The sequence below is a fragment of the Manacus vitellinus genome, unplaced genomic scaffold (genome assembly GCF_001715985.3).
Source record: "Manacus vitellinus isolate BGI_N305 unplaced genomic scaffold, ASM171598v3 scaffold_27_pilon, whole genome shotgun sequence".
In the NCBI taxonomy this organism is placed as follows: domain Eukaryota; kingdom Metazoa; phylum Chordata; class Aves; order Passeriformes; family Pipridae; genus Manacus; species Manacus vitellinus.
In genome coordinates, this window is record NW_021940039.1 from 5,807,596 (window position 1) to 5,830,048 (window position 22,453).

At 43.9% G+C, this 22,453-nt stretch overlaps 2 protein-coding genes across 2 annotated transcripts in view; one reads left to right on the forward strand and one right to left on the reverse strand.

Annotated features, from left to right (window-relative positions):
• The window catches only part of ZDHHC12 (zinc finger DHHC-type containing 12), a 7,876-nt gene extending 1,177 nt beyond the window's left edge, over positions 1–6,699 (forward strand). The window contains exons 2-4 of the mRNA XM_029960581.1: positions 822–908; positions 2,051–2,217; positions 2,695–6,699. Of these exons, the coding sequence (XP_029816441.1) occupies positions 822–908; positions 2,051–2,217; positions 2,695–3,004 (564 nt within the window). The 3' untranslated portion in view covers positions 3,005–6,699. The remainder of the gene's footprint in view (positions 1–821; positions 909–2,050; positions 2,218–2,694) is intronic.
• PKN3 (protein kinase N3) lies at positions 5,538–19,624 on the reverse strand. The gene is made up of 21 exons (XM_029960512.1): positions 19,070–19,624; positions 18,806–18,954; positions 17,878–18,007; positions 17,630–17,781; positions 17,060–17,255; positions 16,574–16,765; positions 16,216–16,325; positions 15,592–15,735; positions 14,552–14,627; positions 12,972–13,158; positions 12,129–12,240; positions 11,258–11,334; positions 10,345–10,411; positions 9,724–9,815; positions 9,186–9,362; positions 9,034–9,096; positions 8,404–8,480; positions 7,729–7,871; positions 7,389–7,496; positions 6,756–6,836; positions 5,538–6,359 (listed from the first exon to the last, which is right to left on the reverse strand). The coding sequence occupies exons 1-21, from the start codon at positions 19,311–19,313 to the stop codon at positions 6,147–6,149; spliced, it is 2,790 nt and encodes a 929-aa protein (XP_029816372.1). The 5' UTR covers positions 19,314–19,624; the 3' UTR covers positions 5,538–6,146.
• Positions 19,625–22,453: the final 2,829 nt, after the last annotated feature.

Sequence of the window (22,453 nt, forward strand, 5' to 3'; positions counted from 1 at the left end):
GTGAAATAGTTTCTGTTGTGCTGGCATGAAGGAAACATGCACAGCCCATCGGAGATGAGACCAGACTGCCTCACATTCGTATTCTGTAACAGCAGCAAAAGGGTTCAGACTTTAAATGTGCCTTTCACACCACACTGACCTTGTAAGTGACTGTGCCATTTGAGCCCAAGTCCTCTCTTCCAGCAGAGGCTGCAGTGCCCTATAGAATGTGTACATGACCTATTTTATTCTAACTGCTGCTTAAGTGGTACAAGTGCACAAAAACCTAAATTGAAGGGCAGGCTTGGCAGACAGTGCTCTCTGCAGCCCTGTTTATTGAACTGTTTATGGATTTGTTGCTCTCTCAGAGGACACGCACACAAACAAGTTACAGTGAGATAAATGGAGATGCAAAGTTCCAGTAACTGATAGTCTGCCTGAGGTTCACTGCCTGCCAGACTGTGCAGGACAAAAGCATGATCAGTCTTGGTCTTCCATCCTTAATGTGAGTGTGGCTGTGGATGAATAAGTAGCACTGCTTATACTGAAAAGACATCATTATTGTGTTTGGAAATGAAATCTTGTTTTTGTCCCAAAGTGTGTCTTGTCCAGAGTTATTTCTGCCTCTATGCAAACATTCTTTGCGTGGTTACAGGAGCCCCTTCTCTCTCACTGTACCACAACTGCAGTGTCTCTAGGAATTCCAAGGAATTATTTTGTTTAACTTTCCTAATGATAGAGATAACCAGCACTGTGTAACTGCTAAGTAAAAAGATGCAGTAAGACAGCTCAGTCATGCCAAGACAGCACCACACAAACCTTCCTCTGTCTCTTTTTTGCAGGCAGGGGAGGCTGAAGGACAGGGCCTGGTGATCCCCCAGGCTGTGGGTGATGTGAAGCTGCGGCGCTGTGGTTACTGCCTGGTGAAGGTGGGCATCCAGAACATGCTGGAACAGGGTGGGATGAGTGATCTGAAAGTTCAGCTGCTGCTGTTGGTGTTTTTCTGCTCCATCGGTGCTGCTCAGAGGAGGCCAGATTGTGTAGCTACACATGTAGCAGTGATGGACACTGGCACAAAGGCCAGTTTTCCAAGGCTGGAAGTCCCTGCTGGCTTGTAGAAACAAGGATCTTCTTTTGCCATGGAAAAATTGTATTCTGCATTCTTACTGCCATGTCAACCAGTGTCGAGAAGGTTATTTTGAACATACCTTGATAGTCAGAAGGGCAGTTGAAGGCCCTGTGTGAACTGATCATCACTGAGAGCTTGTTTGGAGGCCTTAAAACAACAGAACATTGGCCTGGATGGTAAAAGACAGCATGAAGGAGAAATTAGAGCAATTTAATTAGCTCTTAAAACAGTTTGCCTAAAGCCTAGAGAGGCCTGTTTTCAGAGTGATCCTTATCGGTTTAATAAAATTAAGCATTATCCCAGCTTCCATAAATTCCTAAAGAATATCTACCAGGAGAAGTGAGCTTATTGCAGGAGGAAAAGCTGGCAAAGCATTTTGATGCTTCAGGGCACAAATCTTAGGAATCACTGCTTTTCTCAGTCAGGTCTTTCATCTTTTCTGTTCCTGGTATTTGAGCTGCTTTCCTGTGCAAGTGTCTTGTACTGACAGAAGCAGACAATTCCCCCCTCTGTGCATCCCTTAAAAACATCCCATCCCTGCCCACTCTATTCAACAGCAGTGGTCCTAGTTTCTCACCTCAATAGTCTGCCCGTGCTTTCCTGAATGGACTCATTGGCTCTGTCTCCCTCCGTGGCACACTGGACTTCCTATAAATATGTAGATAATAAAGATGTGTAGATAGAAATAATGTGGGAGAGTCACTTAGTTTGAATCTCACCCATTCGGGTCTGTAGCAGGGGAATCACAACCCCTTTGAGCTGTTCTTAGCAATGCTGATGTGCTGTTGTCTCACCCTGGAGTGCTTTAGGGACAGGACTGCTGTGGAGGAAGAGTTTTGCATGATGTTCTGTTCTACCAAGCAGGGAGTGGGACAGCACTACTGCAGTGACTACTGCCAGTGAGTTTTTTTCTTTTTCTGATTGATTGTCTCTGTTTTGCAGCAGCCCATGAGAGCCAGGCACTGCCAGCTGTGCCAGCACTGCGTGCGGCGCTACGACCACCACTGCCCCTGGATCGAGAACTGTGTGGGAGAAAGGAACCACCCCCTCTTCATAGCCTACCTGACTGTGCAGCTGGTGGTTCTGCTGTGGGGAGGCCACGTTGCTTGGTAAGGGCAGGAGGTGGCTTTTGGACCCCTGAGATGGCTGTGGTGCTCCTCGAGGCCCATGGAAGGGCTGGTGTAGAACATTGGATTGGCTTTGGATCTTCACTGTCTTTTGCATCCTGGAGCCCCCTAATCTTGAGCAGAATCTGATAATTTAGGTTTCATTGTTCATTTTGCTTCAGTTACTGATCTTTGTTTACAAATCCAAGTGCTGGAAACTCCATCAGGGTTCCAGCTGTTCAGGAGAGGAGTTAACTCAAGGCGATTGTCTCTCAGCTGTCAGGGGAACCAGCATTTCTGAACTTCTTAGATTCCAATCCCTAAAGGTGCAGTCTCTCAGGACTTTACAGTATATTAACTCTGTGTAGTAAAGGATTATCAGCAGCTCACTAGTTATGAATCAAACTTAAATGTGCCATCAGGTTTATGGAACTTATTCTGCTCCTTTAACTGCAGATTTATTTCTCTTTGAATTGAAAGGTCAGGCCTCTACTTTCAACAGTCCTGGGAATGGCTGAAGTACAACATTTTCCTCCTGCTCTCCTTCCTCCTGATAGTCATATTCACCACTGTGGTCCTGCTGCTGCTTGTTTCCCACCTGTACCTCATCTCGTGCAACACCACAACCTGGGAGTTCATGTCCCACCACCGCATCTCCTACCTGCGCCACTCCGAGCTGGAGAATCCCTTTGACCAGGGGATAATCCTCAACCTCTGGAGATTCTTCTGCTCACGCCACCTCACTGCATGGGAGCAAATCTATTTCCACAGGAACAGTGAGCCTGTCTAGTCCCAGGAGTACCAACACACCTGCAGGTTGCTGGGCAGAGCTTTGCTCGTGCAATTGCTGCTGCTTCCTTGCACTGAACTTTAACACATCACGGACTGTGCAACCTGCTCCACAACCTGCTCGTCCTGCAAAGTACATTTCAGGAATAGCCAGGGTTATTTTTTATATACAAATAACACTGTTAAAGATGAGACACTGGTTCTGGGAAGGCCAAGGCCAGCAGAGCTGATTTCTGGTCTGAGCAAAGGTATCTCTCTAAATTTATTTCCTTTTCTTAATTGCATCCACATCTCCTGAAGAATTCTCTTCCCTGAGGTCTCCCTTTCCTTTTGCTGCTAGGAAAAAGCAGCAATTACAGACAAAACCAGCCAGGTTCAATATAATTCCTGTGGCCTTTCTTCAGCCTAGTTCTGACTGTGAGAACTACAGTGCCTTTTGTCAGTAGTACTGGGCATGAAACAAATACTTGAGTAAATATTTAGACAGTCAAAAGCAAATTTCATTTCATCCACATGCCTCAAGTTAATGCTTTCCACAAAGCTTTGAGGCTTAACACTGTTAATGTGCATGAGAAACAGCTGTAAGACACCCAATTCAGCTTATGAGATAATTAGCCTGTACTTTGTGATGCCCTGAGCAGCTTCCTCACAGCTTTTTAAGTTGATGCTGCTGTTACCAATTCACAGGCTATTTTGAACTAAGTCAGCAAAGAATAATACCATCCACTTTTCTCTGGATAGAAAAGTTATGCTTGGCTACTGAGTTATTGGTAAAACTACTACTACCTCAACATACTAGTGAGATTTTAATAAAAGAATACAATTTCAGTGCAAGGGGAAAGCTGCCAGGTCCTGGTGGATGAGACGAGGAGTGCTGACAGCTTCCAGGACAGCAGCAAGTGTACTTGTTTTCCATTGAAATAAAAGGTCATACTTCAATTTTCCATGGGATATTAAAAGGAAGTTTGGGATGGCCAACTTCAGCTTTAAAAACAGAGAAGGCTGTGGTGTCAATTTTAGTCCTGACCCTTTTCTGTTAAAAAAACAAAACAAAACAAAACAAAAAACAACCAAACACCAAAAAACACCACAACAAAATGTTAGTTAAAATTATTTTGTGCCTTAATTGCCTTGGCTCAGGAACTGACACCAGCTCAGGAGCACATCTGGCAAGCCAGGAGGATGCACTCGGGGTTTAAAGTTAATGAACACTCATGAAAGAACAGTGTAGTCACTAACACAGCATGACAGTCCAAAAGCAGTTCAAAACCAGCAAAAGATTCCTTTTTAGACCAAGTCCAGAGTTTGTGATCAGTTCCCAGCCTGGTTTGTTCAGGGTAGAAGCTCTTATGAGGGATATAAAAACACTAAGGGTTGGTTTTGTGACACTGTAATAGCATCCAGAATGGATTCTGTAGTTTGTTGGTGTCACTGTGGTGCCTGCTGAAGTCTGGATCACCTTTTCTGGTTCTTAAGGTGTCAGTCAAGTAGAAATTTGTCAGCAGGTACTACAGCTCAAAGCACAGTTTTGCTCTCTTTGGTAATTACTTTTAAAAAGCACTGGGATGATAACTTTCCTTTTTTTTTTACTCTAAATTATAAAATAAAATATTAAATATGCGTTCTTTAATTCTTTATGCCTCTCTCTTTGAACCCAAGTTCTAGGTTTCACCTGTGCTAACAATCCACTGTGCTACTTCCCACTTCACAGTGGCCTTGACCTTAAGAAAAGCCACAAAACACACCAGAGGGGCCAACAGCCAACTGTTACCACTCAAACAGCAGCAAGGAAAACGTGTATCCTGCTCCAAAGGAGCCAGTGTCCTGTCAGTCTGAGCAGGAGGTTGAAAGGACCTTTGTAGGAGGGAATTTTCAGCAGCACTTATACTTGGCTCTGAAAATAGGAAATCCAGGTTCAGTGTGTTTTGCACAAACACAGCTCTTACTGTGTTGAATTCTGAAGCATTTGGACCAGTCCTGGTTTAACAAGGCCAATTCTCTAGATCCTTATCTCCAGATCAGATCAGCTGCCTTAGTCCCCCTCCTGTCTACATCTGGCAAAGAAAAACTGAAAGAGCAATGACTCTGTCCCTGTTTGCATCAGTGTGATGCTTCAACCTTCCCTTTTAGCCCAACAAGGTAACATGGATTTAAGAGATGAAAATGTATCTTATTAAGTATAATTACAAGGTATTTTACCAGGCAAATGAAATAGTCTTTGACTTGGTGTTTTTCCAGTGTTAACAGTCATTACTTAGCTGTCCCCAAAAAAGATGCAGGATATACACATTGATAAACTGTGTGGAGAGACAACCTGACTGCAGTCATTGGTATGTGCCAGCTGATGACACCATGCAATATGTACACAGACAACCTGAGTGAGAAGGAAGAAAAAAAATATTACTATTGACATTTACAGAGCAAAATAAAATCCTGCCTGTTGAGCAGACTGTGGTTAGCCCTAATCTAAAACATTCAGCGAACACAAAGGAGATGAAAAGCTGAACATTTAATATAAGGAAAGATATCTTTATTTTCAAAAAAAAGGAAAAACGTGCAAAGCTGTGGGGTTTTATATCATTAAAAACAATGGCTAATATTTGGCATCCTTAAAGAAGTAGAAAGAGATTAATTTTCCTTAAGATAAATCACTTGGATCGTTATCAAACAATCATTGTCTTGGTTATGTTAAAATCCACTCCTTGTCTGGCATACACATATTTATGAGTGGGAAATGGCATAAAATCATTACCAGGAGGAAATGCTGCATCTCTTCTCTAGAAAATAGGTGAGAAGAGGCCACTCCCCTGCTACTCTACAACTTTAAAAAGCCACACTACTTACTTAGGCTTTTTTCAAAGAGTAACCTGGGCTGAAGAGATGATTTGAGTCCAGCTTAAATTCCAAATTTCCATCTATATTCAGTGACAGCAGAAGATACATCCAGTCAAACATTAATTATTCCTTAAAGATAACTGACATCCAGGATCCCTCCAACAAATGGGGCTGGGAAACCCACAGCACGTTAACTCAGCTTGCAGGGCAGCACTACCTGTACTAGGGATCCTGTTGACTTTTCCACTGCCCATGCCAAGTCCTCTCAAGGTGGTAACAATCTCTTCATGTTTTGTATGGCACAGGAGTCACACATCTAAAAGGTGTCTGGAAACAAAGTCAAAGTTCTTGAAGACAGTCTGCTCCTTGTGGGTGAGGAGAGCAACCCTCTCGGGGGGAGTGAGGATTGGCTTTTGGGAGGTGAACTCTTCATCAAAGTTGCTGATGTCTGTTGGATCTCTCAACGTGGGCACAAAGGGGGGCTTCAGTCTCCTGGCAAGCAAGGCATCCCAATCAATTCCCTGTAAGAGAAGGGAACAAGCCAGATTGACAAATGCAGCTGCCATCAAATAGACTGACTGGCAATCACTGCCATCACTACACAGCATCTTTGATGCTGCAGCTTCATTTAAAAAGGAGTATTTATTGATGTCTCTAAAGTTGGTTGTATTTGTACATAGAAGCAGCACAATCAGAAATAACAAAGGGGCTCTGGCAGCTTACAGATCCCAGAAAACACGTGGGATGCCATTTCAACTGTGAATTAAAACACATATTCCTGAATGGAGCAATGAGGTGCAACAGAAACTATCACTAAGATCTCACTAATGGAAATATGCCTCAACACCAACAGAGAGCAAATCACTCTCAGCTCAGACACAAAAAATGATGGGGAGGGAAATAAAGCGAGTTCCTACCTTAAAAAAGGGCTGGATTTTAATCTCTTCTGCATCTTTCTCCCCTGCTCCCAGTCTACGCTCTGGACATTTCCGAAGCAGCTGCAGAAATATCGGTACAAAATTAAACAGCGGGAACAAGGATGGACAGAAATAATGTTCCAGAGAGAAAAACAAAAGAAAGGGGATGGACTGAGCCCTCAGTATCTTCTCATTTTCACTTTGCACCAAGGTCATCTGCCAGGAATAGCTCAGACCTAGTTCCTTGTAAACAACTTGCCAACAGCAATAAGATACCTGCTATAAACTGCGTGAAGCATCTCAGCTTAATTGTGCACCTGTGACTACAGGGTCACATTCAAACCCTGAGTCCAGCCATCTCCACTGAATGGCTCTGACACTCCTGCCCTTGAATCAACACTTCTCCATGTCAGACTTAGCAGGAACAGTAAGCAGCCTGCTTAGTCATCCTTACACAGAAGGACTGCATTTATGTAAAGAGATGGAAAGGAAAAATACGTGTAAATGTTAAATGTTTCCTTAGTCTGTGTAGGCAGCTCCAGATTACACACACAGATGTATCCAGTCCTAATTGAGTCCCTCTGGATCCACTCACAATTCCTCAGGCTCCCAGAGACCCACCAAGCCCATTACCTTCCGGATTATAGAAAGTGCCTCAGCTGAAAGGAATCGTGGATACCGGACTTCATCATTGACTATGCTGTCAAAGACTTCCTCCTCGTCATCTCCAGGGAATGGTGACTGCAATGGGGACATTCTATTATTTAATACAAATACCACCCACTCCTCACTATTAAATAGGGATGAGAACAGCAGGGAGCTGTTGGATTAATTAACGTTTGGCAAGTACAAGGAATGAGAAAAATGTAACTGAAGTAATAATAAATAACTGGCTACATTTAGCAAATTTTCTCTGAAGTGGTCTGGTCCCCAAGCCTGGTTAGTGAGATCCCCTGAGGAAAGGTGGCCTTACCTCACCAACAAGCATCTCATAAATGAGCACACCCAGTCCCCACCAGTCCACTGCCCGTGTGTACGAGATGTCCGTCAGGACTTCTGGAGCCAGGAATTCAGGGGTGCCACAGAAGGTGTTTGTCCGGTCTCCAAAACCTATTCCTGTTGGAAAAGGACACTTGTAAAATCCAGCACACATAACTGAATGGATCACAGGCAGCCTTGCCTCTGAGAGCTGTAGTTTGTCACCTGATGTTGTTACCTGGGCAAGAGTTCCCACTAAGGCTTGTAAATGCCAGTGAGGAAATGGGAAACCTGAGGCCCCCAACAGCTCCAAATAACAAATATACAGACAGTGCTTAAATAAACAGCAAAACCAAGAAAACCTCCTGCAGACTCCATTGCTCATTTACTCATGGACACATTTTATAGTATCCTATATTCTGGCTCCTTGAACAAACAAGCACATTTTAAAAGCCTTCACGGGTTTCCTGAAGATTAAAGGACAAAGTACTCTTCCCAAGTTCATCATGGCCTGATAGGTGAGGTTTTTTGTTGTTTGGTTTGTTGGGTTTTTTTGTTTTTCTTTTAATTTTTAAAATGGGAATTAATACAAGTTACACACATCCACTTACTACAGCCCAGATCCTAAACTAATCCTCATGGCTCCATTTCAGCTTCTCCAGTCCCTCACCTTCCTTACACAATCCAAAATCTGCAATCTTCACAAATCCTTCAGCATCTAAAAGGAGATTATCCAGTTTCAGGTCCCTGCAGGCAAAGGAGATTTAAGAAAACAGTGGCTGAAGTCTCAGGAATGCCATCCAACATATTTTTTTGCAAGAGGTAGAAGGTAGTGTTAATAAACAGAATAAAACCTAAACTGAGTAAAGTCTACATTTGGTTTAAATCATGTATTATTTGGAAGATTCCCCTTAATTTATTGATATTTTCCTCTAAACAAAAGGCTCACAAAGCAGCTTCGAGCTGAGTGGGGCTAAGTCATCTGGAACAGGGCTCCCACAACAGCATGACAAATTACTTGACTACCAAGAAAAAAGGAAAGCAGTAACTTACAGGTGCCCCCCAGAATGTATTGACATGTCACAGAGGATTAATCACCTGCAACATGCCAGATGAACTGCTTCTAGGTGACTTTCTTTACTGTGAGCACGATGAACATGCTGATAGCAACAGGCAGTGGAGGAAATAAAGACAGACAGAAAGATTAGAAACCCCAGCAAAACAGTGAGCTCCAGACACAGCTACAGGAGAAACCAACTTCCAAGTTGCCAAACTTATACTTGAGTCTCTGCTGCATTACCTATAAACAATTTTCTTCTCATGCAAGAACTGGAGCCCCAGGACTACACAGGCTGTATAAAACCTAAAAGACAGAAACAGTTATCAGGAAATATATATGAGATTCGAGTTAAAAATTTATAGTGCCTGGAGAGCTGACTAATTCTAACTCACTGTGCCATATGCTCTGGAAAGACATCCTCGTGTATGCGCATCATCAGATCCCCACCTGGAGTGTATTCCATCACAAAACAGGCATGATGAGGTGTCTGGAAACATGCAAACATGTTCACAAGGAATGGGTGATCAGAAGAATTGACCACTTCAAATATTCTCTTCTCACAGTTCAAGCTGCCAGGATTCAAAGGACAAAAACATCAATGTTACAACTTGGCAGAAAAGGCTGTTTTGAGCAAGACAGGATGAAGGAGAAAATCATTACATCTTAAGTTAGAGAAATAAAAAGTGAGGGCCAATGCAAATATTTCTCTTATACACTTGCAAACCTTGACTTTTAGAGGGTTCTCCAGGTGTCATTCTTACAAAAGTTAGACCCCATTATAAGTTTCCTTATTCTTGATTTTAGTTATCCAAGACTTAAGGTCATATTTAACCTTAACAGTACCATGGCCAGAACACATCATACTAACACTTGATTACAGGTGTGTTAACTCAGCCTCTGGCAATAGTACCATCTCCAAACAAAGCTCACCTATCAATTTCATCTCTCCTGATAATGTCTTTTTTCTTCAAGGCTTTGATGGCATACAGCTTCCCAGTTGCCTTGTATTGGGCCAGCAGTACCTGAAAAACAACAGAAAAGCTGTACTTCAAACAAATCTCAACTCCCATTGACACAAACTATTTCCATCAATTCCACACAGTCATTCTCAAAACCCAGCTCAAGGAACTCCAAAAACAGAGCTCTGCTCCTTGAGCTGCAGCAGTGCAGAAGGATGTCAGTGTAAGTTATGTTCTCACAGCTGGCCCAGTGCTTCACGAGCTCTCACAGCAAGCAAGCACACAGATTTTGGGAATGGAGCTATTCCACAACTGATCCTCATAATAATGAAAGGGATGGCAATGGTGTGCTTTATGAAATGATTTAGCACTCCCAGGACAGTTTTCTCCAGGCTTTGAAGCCACAAATCTTCAGGAGTTTTGACTGTTAACAACCATTTTCAGCTGCTTGTGTGGCTGGGCTGGGTTTGTTCTGCATCTGCATTGCTACAAATCTCTCCTGTACTGCAATGTCTCTATTCAGACCCCAAAGCAGAGCCCCATCTTCACAACCACAGCCCCACTGCCCTGCTCCAGTGTCCTTCTGTACTACCTTCCCAAAGTGGCCACGGCCCAGCATAGCGATGCAGTGAAAATCCTCCAGCTGAACTGTCCTTTTCCTGCAGACAAACAGAAGAGTTGCTGAGACAACCCCCAAGAGATGCACGAGCAGATAACAAAGGAGTGTGTGTTTGTGTTAGAGGAAGGAGCTCTCTTTAGCAAAAGGGAAAGCAAACAGCTGTGCCAACCACTCCTCACCTAAGCTGAAATCCTGACAGCTAAGGGCTGCTGCTGTTCTGCCACTGAAAATAGGAATCTTAAAGTGAGGGAAGTGCTCCCAGTGGCAGGGAGCACTTCCATCTGTACTGGCAACAAGAGGAACAATCCTGACTCTCCAAGGCTGCTCTCTCTGTCACTTCCTATAACAGGATTAGTTCCCCTCCACCCCCACATCCTTGGGGTGGTAAAATTCAATTTCTCCTACGCTCCTCTCAGCAGGATCAGCATCAACTGTGGTAATCAGACATGAACATGTCCACAGTGCTGGCAGGACAAGGGCATAAGGAGAAAGGAAGTTCTCAAACAGGAATTGGAAATAAAACACACTGAGACAACAGACATAACATGTTGCTGGAAAAAAGTAGCTGAATAAAGAGATGCTTTAAATGTAATGTCAGCCATAAGGAAACTCAGGCTACAGAATTGCTAGGAAAGAATTTTTTTTTTTTAAATAAAAACCTAAATGCTTTAGTTCAGGATCATCTTTAAAAGGCAACAGACACTCCATACTCCTCCAGTGAGTGGAATGAAGAGCTTTCATGGTATTGTCCTCACTCAGAACTAAGAATCTGGTGCTAAGAAATCAAAGCACACCTTGAGCAGAATTTTAGACTGCATGCTAAAAAATTTCAGCCCAGTGACTCTTTAACCCGTGACCTAAGGCAGCCCGTGCTGTCCACAGTTACCTTGGAGACGTTGGGATTGGAAATCCTGTTACAGCAGAACTGCAGGACTTCTCCTCAACATGCAGCCTCTTCAGGCACTAGGAAGAGAAAGAAAAATACAGTGGGTCATCCTCTGGAATCTGACCTGAACACCCACAACCAAATTTTCTCCTCTGTCAAGGTCCAGCATAACCACAGTCAAGTTCTTGCAGTTGGTCATCACCTCTGCTCAGGGGGAAGCAGCATGAAAACAGATTGTCTGTGGGCACATAAAGCTATTCCCACATACAATATTTTTTATAGGGTCAAACCCTTTAAAATAAACACTTCTAAAAGTCTAGGGTAGAACGTTTCCTTCCTAGAAAAAAGGCCTGTCACGTCAAAAGAGTCACAATGATCAAAGACTGTAGTTCCCTCTATCACCAAGCCAAATGAGAAAGGGTAAGATGTGGTAGAACACAGGTCATTAACCATTTTACTACTCAAAGCAATTTTCCTGTTCCTTCCCATCACAAAAGCAGAGCTGCTCTTGGTTTTGCCCATTATTTTAGTGACAAAGAACTTCATCTGCTCCTAAAAGCCTGCTGGCCCTCCTTTCCTGCTTTCTCTGGGCAGTCATCTCTTCTGTACTCTTGCCCTGGACTCCCAGTGCTGACCTACCTCCATTTTGCTTCTCTAAGAAAAGCAAATTATAATTTTTTTAAAAAGGGGAAAGAAAAGAGAAAGAAAGAGAAGTGCAACTCTTTGTGAAGACTCCATACCAAAACAGCACCCAGGATTCTGAATCCATGGAGATCAGACAGCTAACGAGGAGGTGTTTGCCTAAAGTACAGTGAATTTGAAAGGACACCAACCAACCAAGACAAGCTTCCCAATTAGCCCATGTGATTACCGGGGAATCTGCAGGAGATGGTGCTGATTCCTTGGAGTTGGCCATCAGGAAAAGGCGTGGAGGCTTGGGTGGTGCTTCATCAGCAAAGGTGAGTTTAGACACAGGGAAGTCACTGCATTTGTGAGACAGAATTGAAGGAGACTCTGCCTTAGGGATGAGTATTGTACACAGACACCTTTGTGTCACTTTTGCTGTGTTAGTTCACTCCAAATCACTGAACAACAGGATTCCCTGATTCGCACCAAAAGTCTACGAAGTATCAACAAAGTCTTCTAAATTAATTAAAAGTTGGTTAGACTCACATTCCAACACTGGTTTTCTGACACTATAAAACCAAGGAAACACAGGTCTGCAGAAATAAGTATGATCAAGAATTTATAGGAAATCTTGATTTTTAGTACTAACACAGTAGTTGACTCAAGTATTTTTCTTTTCTAGGTCTTGTGTGTCAGTGGGAATAATCTCTTCAGAGAATGACTGATTCTCTAAAAATTAACTCCAACAATTAAAAAATTTATTTTGGGGGAACTTTTTTCTACAGCACATTTAAAAGCTCAGCTATGTCCCTTCTGATTGCCACACTAGGCCAGTGGTTGGAGTACATGTGCATTTTTATCACAACAATCACATGGTGACCTTGCCTAGATCGGTTACTGTACTGGTGAAGACATTTAATGAGTGGAATTTTCTTTCCTTTACAGCACAGAAATTTTACATCTTTTTGTGCAGACAGACACATTTTTCTCATCAGGGTCTTCTTCCACCTTAGTAAGATGTAACAGAATTTTAATATCTATCCCCCATTCCAGAGTGTCATCCAGCAACACTCAGAACATGACTCACCCACTCAGTTTGGACACTGAATCTGTAGGACTTTGTGGGGAAACTGGAGAAAAGTCTGTCTGAGTGGGATCATGGAGTGGGGGACTCAGAGTGCTGATGGAGCTGCAGGGAGGGAGGAAACTCATCATCAGGCGACCCCAGGCAGCAACATTCATGTTCATCTGAGGAGCTCGGAGAAATTCCTTCCCTGGAGGAGTCAGAGTCAAAACACCAGTGAGATGACAACACATACAGTCTCCTGTAACACATACAGTCTCAAGTAATTATAGTTTTCACCCAAATGAGTTATCCAAAAACCTAGCCCTGGGAAAATGGGCATTTCTCAGGGAAGAAAGTTTAATAATGATGATGAAACACATCTAATATTTCACCTAAGTTCAACTCCATACAATATCATAACAATCCTCAAGATGAACTTGCATAATGTTAAAAATTTATACTCTTTTAAGTCAGATTTTCTTGTATTTCAACACTGCAGCCTGTTTAATCATGCAGCCTGTTAACAGAAAGTTTTTGAAAATGTCTTAAAAAGAGTTAAACAATTGGGATGTTTCATTATCTTTACTACTTTCTGAAGAACATAAAATCTCATTTATCCTCACTGCCACAAAATCTCAGTATGTAAAGTTTTATGTTATTCAGCCTCTCAAGGAAGAATTTGCAGAGAAAAAAGGAAGTATGTAAGTTATTGCAGTCCATAAATCTCATGAATCTGAGATGCCAGCTTTAAAGACTTGACAGACAGTCATTAGCCTGTTCATGCCAGTCTTCTATAATTCAGAATTTTCCAGAAAACTTTCCAAAATCTGCTCATCAGTAACAGCATTGCTGGTTAAATTAGTGCAGTTTCAGTCCTGGATCTTACCACAGAATCTCAGAATGGTTTGTGTTGGAAGGGACCTTAAAAATCATCTAATTCCAACATCCCCTGCTATGGGCAGGGACACCTTCCACTAGCCCAAGTTGCTCCAAGCCCCATCCAACTTGGTCTTGGACACTTCCAGGGATGGGGCAGCCACAGCTTCTCTGGACAACCTCACCACCCTCACAGGGAAGAATTTCTTCCTAAGATTTCATCTAACCTTGTCCTCTGGCAGTGGGAAGCCGTTCCCCCTTGTCCAGTCACTCCAGGCCCTTGTCCAAAGTCCCTCTCCAGCTCTCTTGGAGCCCCTTTTTAGGCACTGAGAAGGGCTCTAAGGTCTCCCCGGAGTCTTTTCTTCTCCAGGCTGAGCAGCCCCAAGTTCTCAGTCTGCCTCCAGACCAGAGGTGCTCCAGCCCTCTGAGCACCTTTGTGGCCTTTGCTCCAAGAGGTCCACATCCTTCTTATGCCCCAGAGCTAAGAAGTCTGTTAAACAACCAGCAGTTATATCTTCCTGCCAACGTTAACTGTGAATAGCAACACCGTGACAATGTCACATCACAGACTGTGCTGCAGCCAGGCTGCCTGCACTTACTGACTGAACAAACTTCCACCTACACAGTAATGAGCAGGCATTTTAATGTCTCACAGATGGAATGGGAAACCCCTGCCCTCACCCTCGTGCCCCAGACAGTGAGCACTCGGTTGTCCAGCCCCTCACCTTTCTGCTTGGGGAAAATGCGCTTCTGTCGCTGCAGTTTTGGCTTCCTCTCAATGACAGGATTGCAGAACATCACCTGTCAGGGAAGCCACAGGGATTTGTCAGGATTCTTCGCTCAAACTGTAAACCCAAACTTTCCCACATGCCTGTTTCCTCGTCAAGTTCTCCATTCCTATCTGTTTGGTAAGTTAGGAGTCACTTCCATAGACTCCAGATTGTGTTATTCTGGTTTTAGTCTCTAAACAGCTCTTACTTCAACTGTGGGTTTAGCTGTCAAAATTCTCTGCTACTGGGAATGCAGAAAACTCCTAGAATTAAGACTAATTCCTAACCCAAAGAAAATGTCTCCAATTTGTAAAGCCATGCATAAAGAACACATCCATTTGTAGGGTAACAAGCACAGTAGTTCGTGGCACAGAAGTAAAAACCAAAAATAACAAAACCAACCACCACAAAACAACCACAAAAAATCAAGAAGGCAGGGAGACGAGACAAATTTTGGTACATGAGGTCCAGATCCTACTTTGGAAAGACAACCACAGGAACTTCCATCACAACACAAAGGAGAAAGTACAGTAGCTTTTAAGGGATTATCTAGCTGATCTCTTCACTGATGGTACTTTAAGATATTATTAGCCTCAGAAAGATGATAAAATAAGCATAGCCAGAGGGAATTTGGATCTCTGATTCTACAGTCTGTGATTCAATCCTGACCATTAAGCTATATGCTTAATTAAAGTGTCACTGATGATTCATAATGAAAGCAAATAAAAACCAATGGATTTCACAGGACACACACACATAATTACAGTGGAGCAGCTGAAGAGTCACTCCAGGCTATGGCATCTGTACATCTATTATATTGTGTTGTTCCTTATTCTTATGTGGGATATTGGTGCAAAGGGATTTCAGGAGTCATTCTACCCTTCTGGATTACTGCTCCTTCCGTTCCTTGTACTCTGGGTTGAACAACTGCTTTCAGGGCAGGCACCCTAACCAGACAGAGTTCTCTGAAAAAGAAACAAAGCTTACATTTATACCTCTGCAAAAAGCATCCCCTGGGGCTCGAGCGAGAGGCACATCCCGTGACGTTCGTTATCCAGAAAATCATCCAAACGTAAAAACTTCACTGCACAGAGCTCTCTCCAGTCCCTCCAATAAACTGCAATTTCTAGCTCACGAGACTGGTGAGATGGGGTAGAAAAACAAACAAAAGCACAAGAGTTACATCCTGCCCCACGCTCTGGAAATGGCACACGCACGCCGTTGCAAAAGAAAAAAAAAATCTATAAAAAAGAGTACACAGAAAAAATTTCTTTAGTCCCCCTCTTCTCTGCTTTTCATGTTTTCAGATCTTCTTAGCTACAGACCATCTTGGAGGTTGCTGTCTTGGCTCCCCATTTAGAAATCCCTGAGAGCCACTTTGCTGATAAGATGAAATAAAACTTCTCAGATAAGCAGAGAAGGACAACAGATGCTGCTCAGGCTGAATGCCTGGCAGAGATGCTCTGCCTTCAGGGGAAGGCTGAGATAAGTGGCACATCAAAGGACATGGGGACAGCAGCAATAGAGAGTTGAATCGAGTGGAAACGAAGCTAAACAAGCAAATCAGGTAAGGAGAAATGGGAAAACAAACACAGCACAGGAATCTGGGGCAGACTCACCCGGTCCAGCTCAATGACAAAGCTCTGGTCCCATGCCTGGTTATTAACTGGTCCCCAGTTTGTTTGGCCAACCACTTTGTTGTCCACTTTGAGCACAGCAAGGACCTCATCTGGACAAAGGAGAAAACATGGACCTTTTACCAAAGAAAACCTCTCACGCTGAAGGTGAACATCCCAACCAAATGTAATTTCTAGGACAGTTCTGGAACCAGGTGTGATGCAATACATTCTCTCTATTAGTTTTGTAGAAATCAGGTGTTTTATAACAACACTCATACCAGGCTAAGCCAGCACCACGATGAGAAACCTCCTTGCTCCCATGTGCCCCTCAGAGGTCAACAGTGAACTCCATACTCACTACATGGCTCTTCACTCCGCAGGTACTTCCCTGCAACACCACGGCCATGGATGCCCAGGCCAACTCGTGTCCGGGAAAGGGACCTCAAATCACTTGGGCTGCCACAGATGGGAGAAGAACTAGTCATTCGGGAACGTCCTGGAACGTTTTCCAACAGATCCTGACACCCCATCAGTCTCACTTCCAGTGTTCCTGAGGAATTTTAGGAAAGTAAGGAGTATTATTATGTAAAAGATGAAGTGATTCTAGTCAGCCTGTCCTCAACAAGAATTTCTCAGATTCATGATTTCTTGGTTAATAGCTCAAATTGACTCCGGATTAATAGACTGCAAATCCATGTGATCAGAAAGCTCTCCTGGCCTAGAAGACATAAGTCCAATTCCTAGAAAATCCAATGTCCATATAACAAGAGGCATTAAAACAACAGAAAGAAATACAACTTGTTTTTCCCCTCTCACAGCAACAGGCCACGCAGGATTCCTGTACCTGTGAGGGCTGTGGGTTTGATGACCGGGGTGGGTTGGATGCTGCCATGCCGGGCTCCCAGGGACGAGGTGTTCACCAGTTCCTGTTTGATGAGTGCTCTCTTGGGGTGATCAGGAGAAAGCTCACTGAGCTGCCGTTCCAAGGACAAGCGCAGCAGGTCAATCTTCTGAGAGGACTCTTGCAAACGACCCTGAGCCTACCAGTGAGAAGTGGAACAGAAAACAGGCAGGAATTCTCAATGTACAGCCCCAGTCAAAGTACTATTAATCCTTTATGAACTCAAGTAAGCTTCAAAATAACACAACAAGACAACATCTTGCTAATAAAGGAACAAGGTGAAATATTTTCCCATAGATCTTGAGCACCCCATCAATGTCGCTTTTGATGTTCCTGAGAAATTTCACCAAAGGAAGGAATGCTATCCCTAAAAGGGAAAGTGACCCCAACCAGTCCATCCCCACAGAGAGACAGGAACTTCCTAAATTAGTAACTTGGTTACCTCCATTCATGCTAAATCACTAACGTGGAGGCATGGAACCACCCAAGAAGGCCTGAGCAACACCCACTCACCTCAGCCAGGAACTTGCGATCCTGGACCCGACTCCCCCCGAGGATCTTCAGCACATTTTTTGCCCCCTCAGCAACAGCAGCTTCGATGCGCAGGTGGTGCCTCAGCTCCTCAATACGCAGCTCCAAGGCACTGATGGTGCTCCCCATCCTCACTGGCCAGATAGAACATGGCAAGGATGAAAATCCACTGAGCACTGTGGCTCTTACAGCTTTGGCTGCATCTGCTCTGGGCTGTATCAGCATTTTACCTGCTGGATCCACGGCCTCTTCCATCCCTCCTGCTGCCTGAGACACTTTCACAATGTGCATGCGGATTATCTCAATCTTGGTCTTGCTGTCCTGAAGCATCTGCTGAGCTGTTGCCAGGAGCTTCCGCTCCTGCCAAGGGAAAGCAGACGCAGAGAGAGACCCATGATCATGAAAAATGGGTTACAACGATGTGCTGACTCATGAAGGCGAGGTGGCACTTGCAAGAAGGGTCACAAAGGACCCTGGGATGGAATACAGGAGTGGTTATGTAAAGCAGGCACCGCTGAGGGTCAAGGACTGAGATCACAATCTCCATTTGCAGAAGGAGAGGACAGGTCAAGGACACGTCCAGTTAATACCAAACCCTGCAGTCATTGAGACCTGTTGTTCCCTGGCTAATGGCACCTACGGTGCTCTGGGAGCAGAGGCTTTGAACAAATAAAAATATCACAACCCTCCACACTGCTGGTCTTACTGAATTAACCTTCCTAATAAGCTTGGATTTTAAATTTTTTAAGTTATCCTTTGGCTTTTAAATATGATTATGCCAAACTTAAAAAGTGGGATGAATGTGAACCCAGTAAATTTCTGAAAACTTTTCTCACATAAAGAGATGCCACTTGCTGTGCTTTATAACAACCCAGTGATATCCAAACATCACACCAAATCAGTGTACAGCTCCAATGCTTTGTTAACTCTTTCCTCAAGTCAGTGACTAAATGTGCCTCTTATTCCACCCTAATGTGCAGTAACATGATGTGCTGTCACTATGTTGAGACCAAAAACAGAGCTAGGATTCAGCAGGCAAGCTTTGCAAATGCATTTTTCTCCCACACCAATTATCAGAGAGAGATTTCTGTACAGACTTCAAATACAAATTTTGATCCAGGAATCCATGTTCCAATATGGCTGATTATTCCTGCTTACCTTGGATGTTGAATACATTTGGATCATGTTCTCAGCTCCTTGTTTCACTTTCATTTCAACATGCAGCTGCTTTTTCAGAGCTTCAACCTTCCTTGCCATGGGGTCTGGGTTTCTTTCCCAGAGACAAGGATCTGGAGATGCAGATCCATCTGCACAAACAACACAATCAATACCATTAGTCATCTTCTCTTGTATCAATTCCATATCTATAACCATTGAAGCACTATGGGACAATTTTCCTGTCAGTCATGCCCCAAGACCTACCTGTCTTACTCTCCTCTTTGTCTGTTATTACAATCCTTGCATTGAGCTCCTGCAGTTCCCAGTGCAGCTGCTCCAGTTTCCGGTTGGAAGATTTCAGCACGTGCTCGATATGAACAAGGTTCTTTCTGTCCGTCGTCGCTTTGCGCAGATTTTCTGCTCCCTCTTTAATCTTCAGCTCTTTCTGGATTGCCCTGCGAAGCAGCTCCTTCTCACCCTCCAGTTTCTGCTGGAAACTTGGATCCATTAAGTTCACACCATTGTCCAGCTGCAAGAGGCAGCTGCCCTGCAGCCAAAGAGTGTTGGGCAAGAGGATTTCAGAGAGAACACACTCCAACCATTTTTACGGCACAGCAACACCCTCATAAGATTCCGCTCCTTTGTTTCATTCAGAAATTCTGAAGACAATCTTTTCATCAAATTTTCAAGGCCTACATTTCAATTACAGAGGACAGAACACAACTTTGACCTTAACATGCCCTTAATTTGGTTTTAAACCATAACAGAGTAAAGCCTTCATCTTACTTGTCTCCTTGTTATTTAATGTCTACTCATGTCTTTGTTCTTCAAGTATCAAAGCCCAGCCAACATTTGCTCTTGTTCTGATCAACATTAATTTTTACCAGTATGATGTTGCAGATACAGATTTTTATCTGATTATGCCTTGATGCTGACTGCTCAAAGACAAATCTCAGATAATTTGATAGAGCTTTTAGAAATCACATAAGCATGTGTTAACTCTCAGCTATTAGCCTTAAAGAAGAAAAATGTAAACTCTACAGCTGTTTCTACAAATGAACAAGCAAAAGAATAAGTTTGACTGTCTGCTGTACCTAAAAAGGTGAGCAGAGTGGTGTCTCAATCTCTGTTCTCTAAAGGCCACTCCAAACATTATTATTATTATAGGTTGCATTAGTAGCATTCACACTTGTTCTGTTGCTTTACATCATTTCCAACAGCACTTGTTCTAGTGAAATGTGGCTCAGGAACAGCTCTGGACAGAACTGCTCTGTCACACACTCTGGACATGCCCCGTTTGGGCAGAGCAGAGGTTTTATCTCACTGCCCAAAAAACCACTGGACTCAGACAGGAACTGTAAAGCACCCCTGAGGATGCCACTTAACACCAGAAGAGATCCAAGCAAGAGCTTGTGCTTCTCCCTTCAACAGGTAGAGAGGCTTTAAGGGATTCAAAGCAATGAATATATTAATAACTTCACATTAATGGCTCATATTCATTGCTCAAATGCAAAAGAAATGGTCAAGCCCCGCTACAGTAACTGAGTTAATGTCACACAGCACATCAGTGACTAAAGACAGTACTCAGGAATCCCAACTTGCTTTCACACCCTGTAATAGGTTGACCACATTTCCAACAACAAACCACATCGGGTTTGTGTTACTCCTGTACAATATTGCACTTTGAGAGTGTGCTGTGCATCCAAAACCTAGGCCAGAAACAATCCTTTAATCGAAGACCCAACCAAACACCCTCAATCGGTTTTTGCTACAATTTCAGTCTAATAGCAAAAAGCAAAAGGGAAAAAAACTATTTTAAAAGTTGGCCTAAACCCAAGTTTGGGCCACAATAGCCAAAATAGGAGTTGTTCAGATTGGTAACAAAACAAAAAGGTTCAGATTAACATCCTGATTCCAGGAAGTTCTCGCCCAATTAGTAAAGCCAGGAACTAAGCCAGAGCTTTGAAAAACATCCAAAGTTTTGTGAGGAAGAACTTGAATCATGGAGTTCCTGAGTCACAGGCAACCTTTACCAGCTCTAAGTTGGAAAATCAAAAAGGTCTTTATCCACTCTGTTGCAAGTGACTAAAAGGAGTTTGTTGGTTGCAATTCTCATTTAAATAATTAATAAAAGCACAAAGACTTATCTTCTATCCAAACTATGCAAATGGGTGTAAGCAAATCTCCCCTGGATCCACTCAGAGCAAAGGTGCTCGATATGGAGACCTGGGTATTGATTCAGAGAACAGGTATAGTTGGGCAGTTCTTAATTTTTCTTCCACATCACTCTCTGCCAAAAGCTAATCTGAATATCAGTTAATGCACCATGCTGACTTTCTAAATATATATAGATTGTAAACATGATATGTTTTACTGGATCCTTCTTCCCCTCTGTGTATGAGGAAGTGCCATAACACCGACATTGTTTGCACCAGGAAGATTAAATATTCCATTATTGAAGAGGATGGGAAAGGTGAATTTGCATTTGCTTTTGTATTCTGGCTCATGAATTTTGGTGGGGTCAATCTCCAACACAATCCTGAAACGTATTTACAGCTTGTAGAGAAATACCCAAACAAGCTGAAATTAGCTCGCTTTTGGCACTTGCAGTGAGGCTGCCAGAGCTCGCCCAGGGCTTACGCCAGGCTTGTGTCTTACCCAAGTGTCCAGTCTACTTCCTCATAGCAAAAATTTCATCATTATCAGAGTTACACATAATCCCCTGGATTGCAGCCAGTAAGATCCCTTCCCATCCCATCCCATCCCATCTATACCCATGGTGAAGCTTGGAAACAAGTTTCACCTGCACAAAGCCCAGAGCAGACCTGGCCCTTACACTTTCACCACTATCACAGAAACTGATTTATAATTTGATTTAATAAGCTAGCATGCCATCCTCCCTGCAGTCCACACACGTTTCCAGCACATCTCAAATCCCATCTTTCGCGGCAACTTTGTGCCGTAGGGATATGCCCTGCATCCAGCAGCCTCCAGTCAGATTCTCTGCTTACGAGAAAAAGCCACTGCTAACTCTGGAAAAAAGGCACTTGTGGTCCTGCCCGGAGCCTCCCCAACTCCAAGGGCGAGGCTGGGAAGCAGCGAGCGCAGGAGGCACCGGGATGGGGAGCACCCGGTGGGGCGGCAGCCAGCGCTCTTTGTGTCTGTGTCTCCGTCCCTTCTTTCCCAGATTAGGCTTGAAGCTTTCTCCTCAAGGGCGGAGGGCAGGGCATCTCCCCCTCTCCGGGGAGCTCGTTCCAGACACGATTGTTTTCCCAGCACGGAGCCCGGCTGCCCTCCCGGCCCCGCGCCAGCCCCAGCTGCTGCCTCGCCCTCCCACACCTCCCCGACGCCGAGTTCCCCTCAGCGGGCACCGACTTGGTCCGAACACCATTTCCCTGAGGCGAAGAGGGACGTTTCTAGGGGATCCCACTTGCTTCCCACACCCTCTCCCATCTCCCCGGGGCGGGAAGCCCCTCGGTACAGCCCCCTCTGAGGAGGGTCCGCACGGAGTGGGGCGATGGATGGAGGGACCCCCAAAGGGCGGAGCGGGGCGCGGTTCTTCCCCGGCAGGGAGGATGGATAGAAGGACCCCTGAAGGGCACAGGCACCCCGAAGGTCGCGGAGAACCCCCTCTCCCGAGGCGGGGTT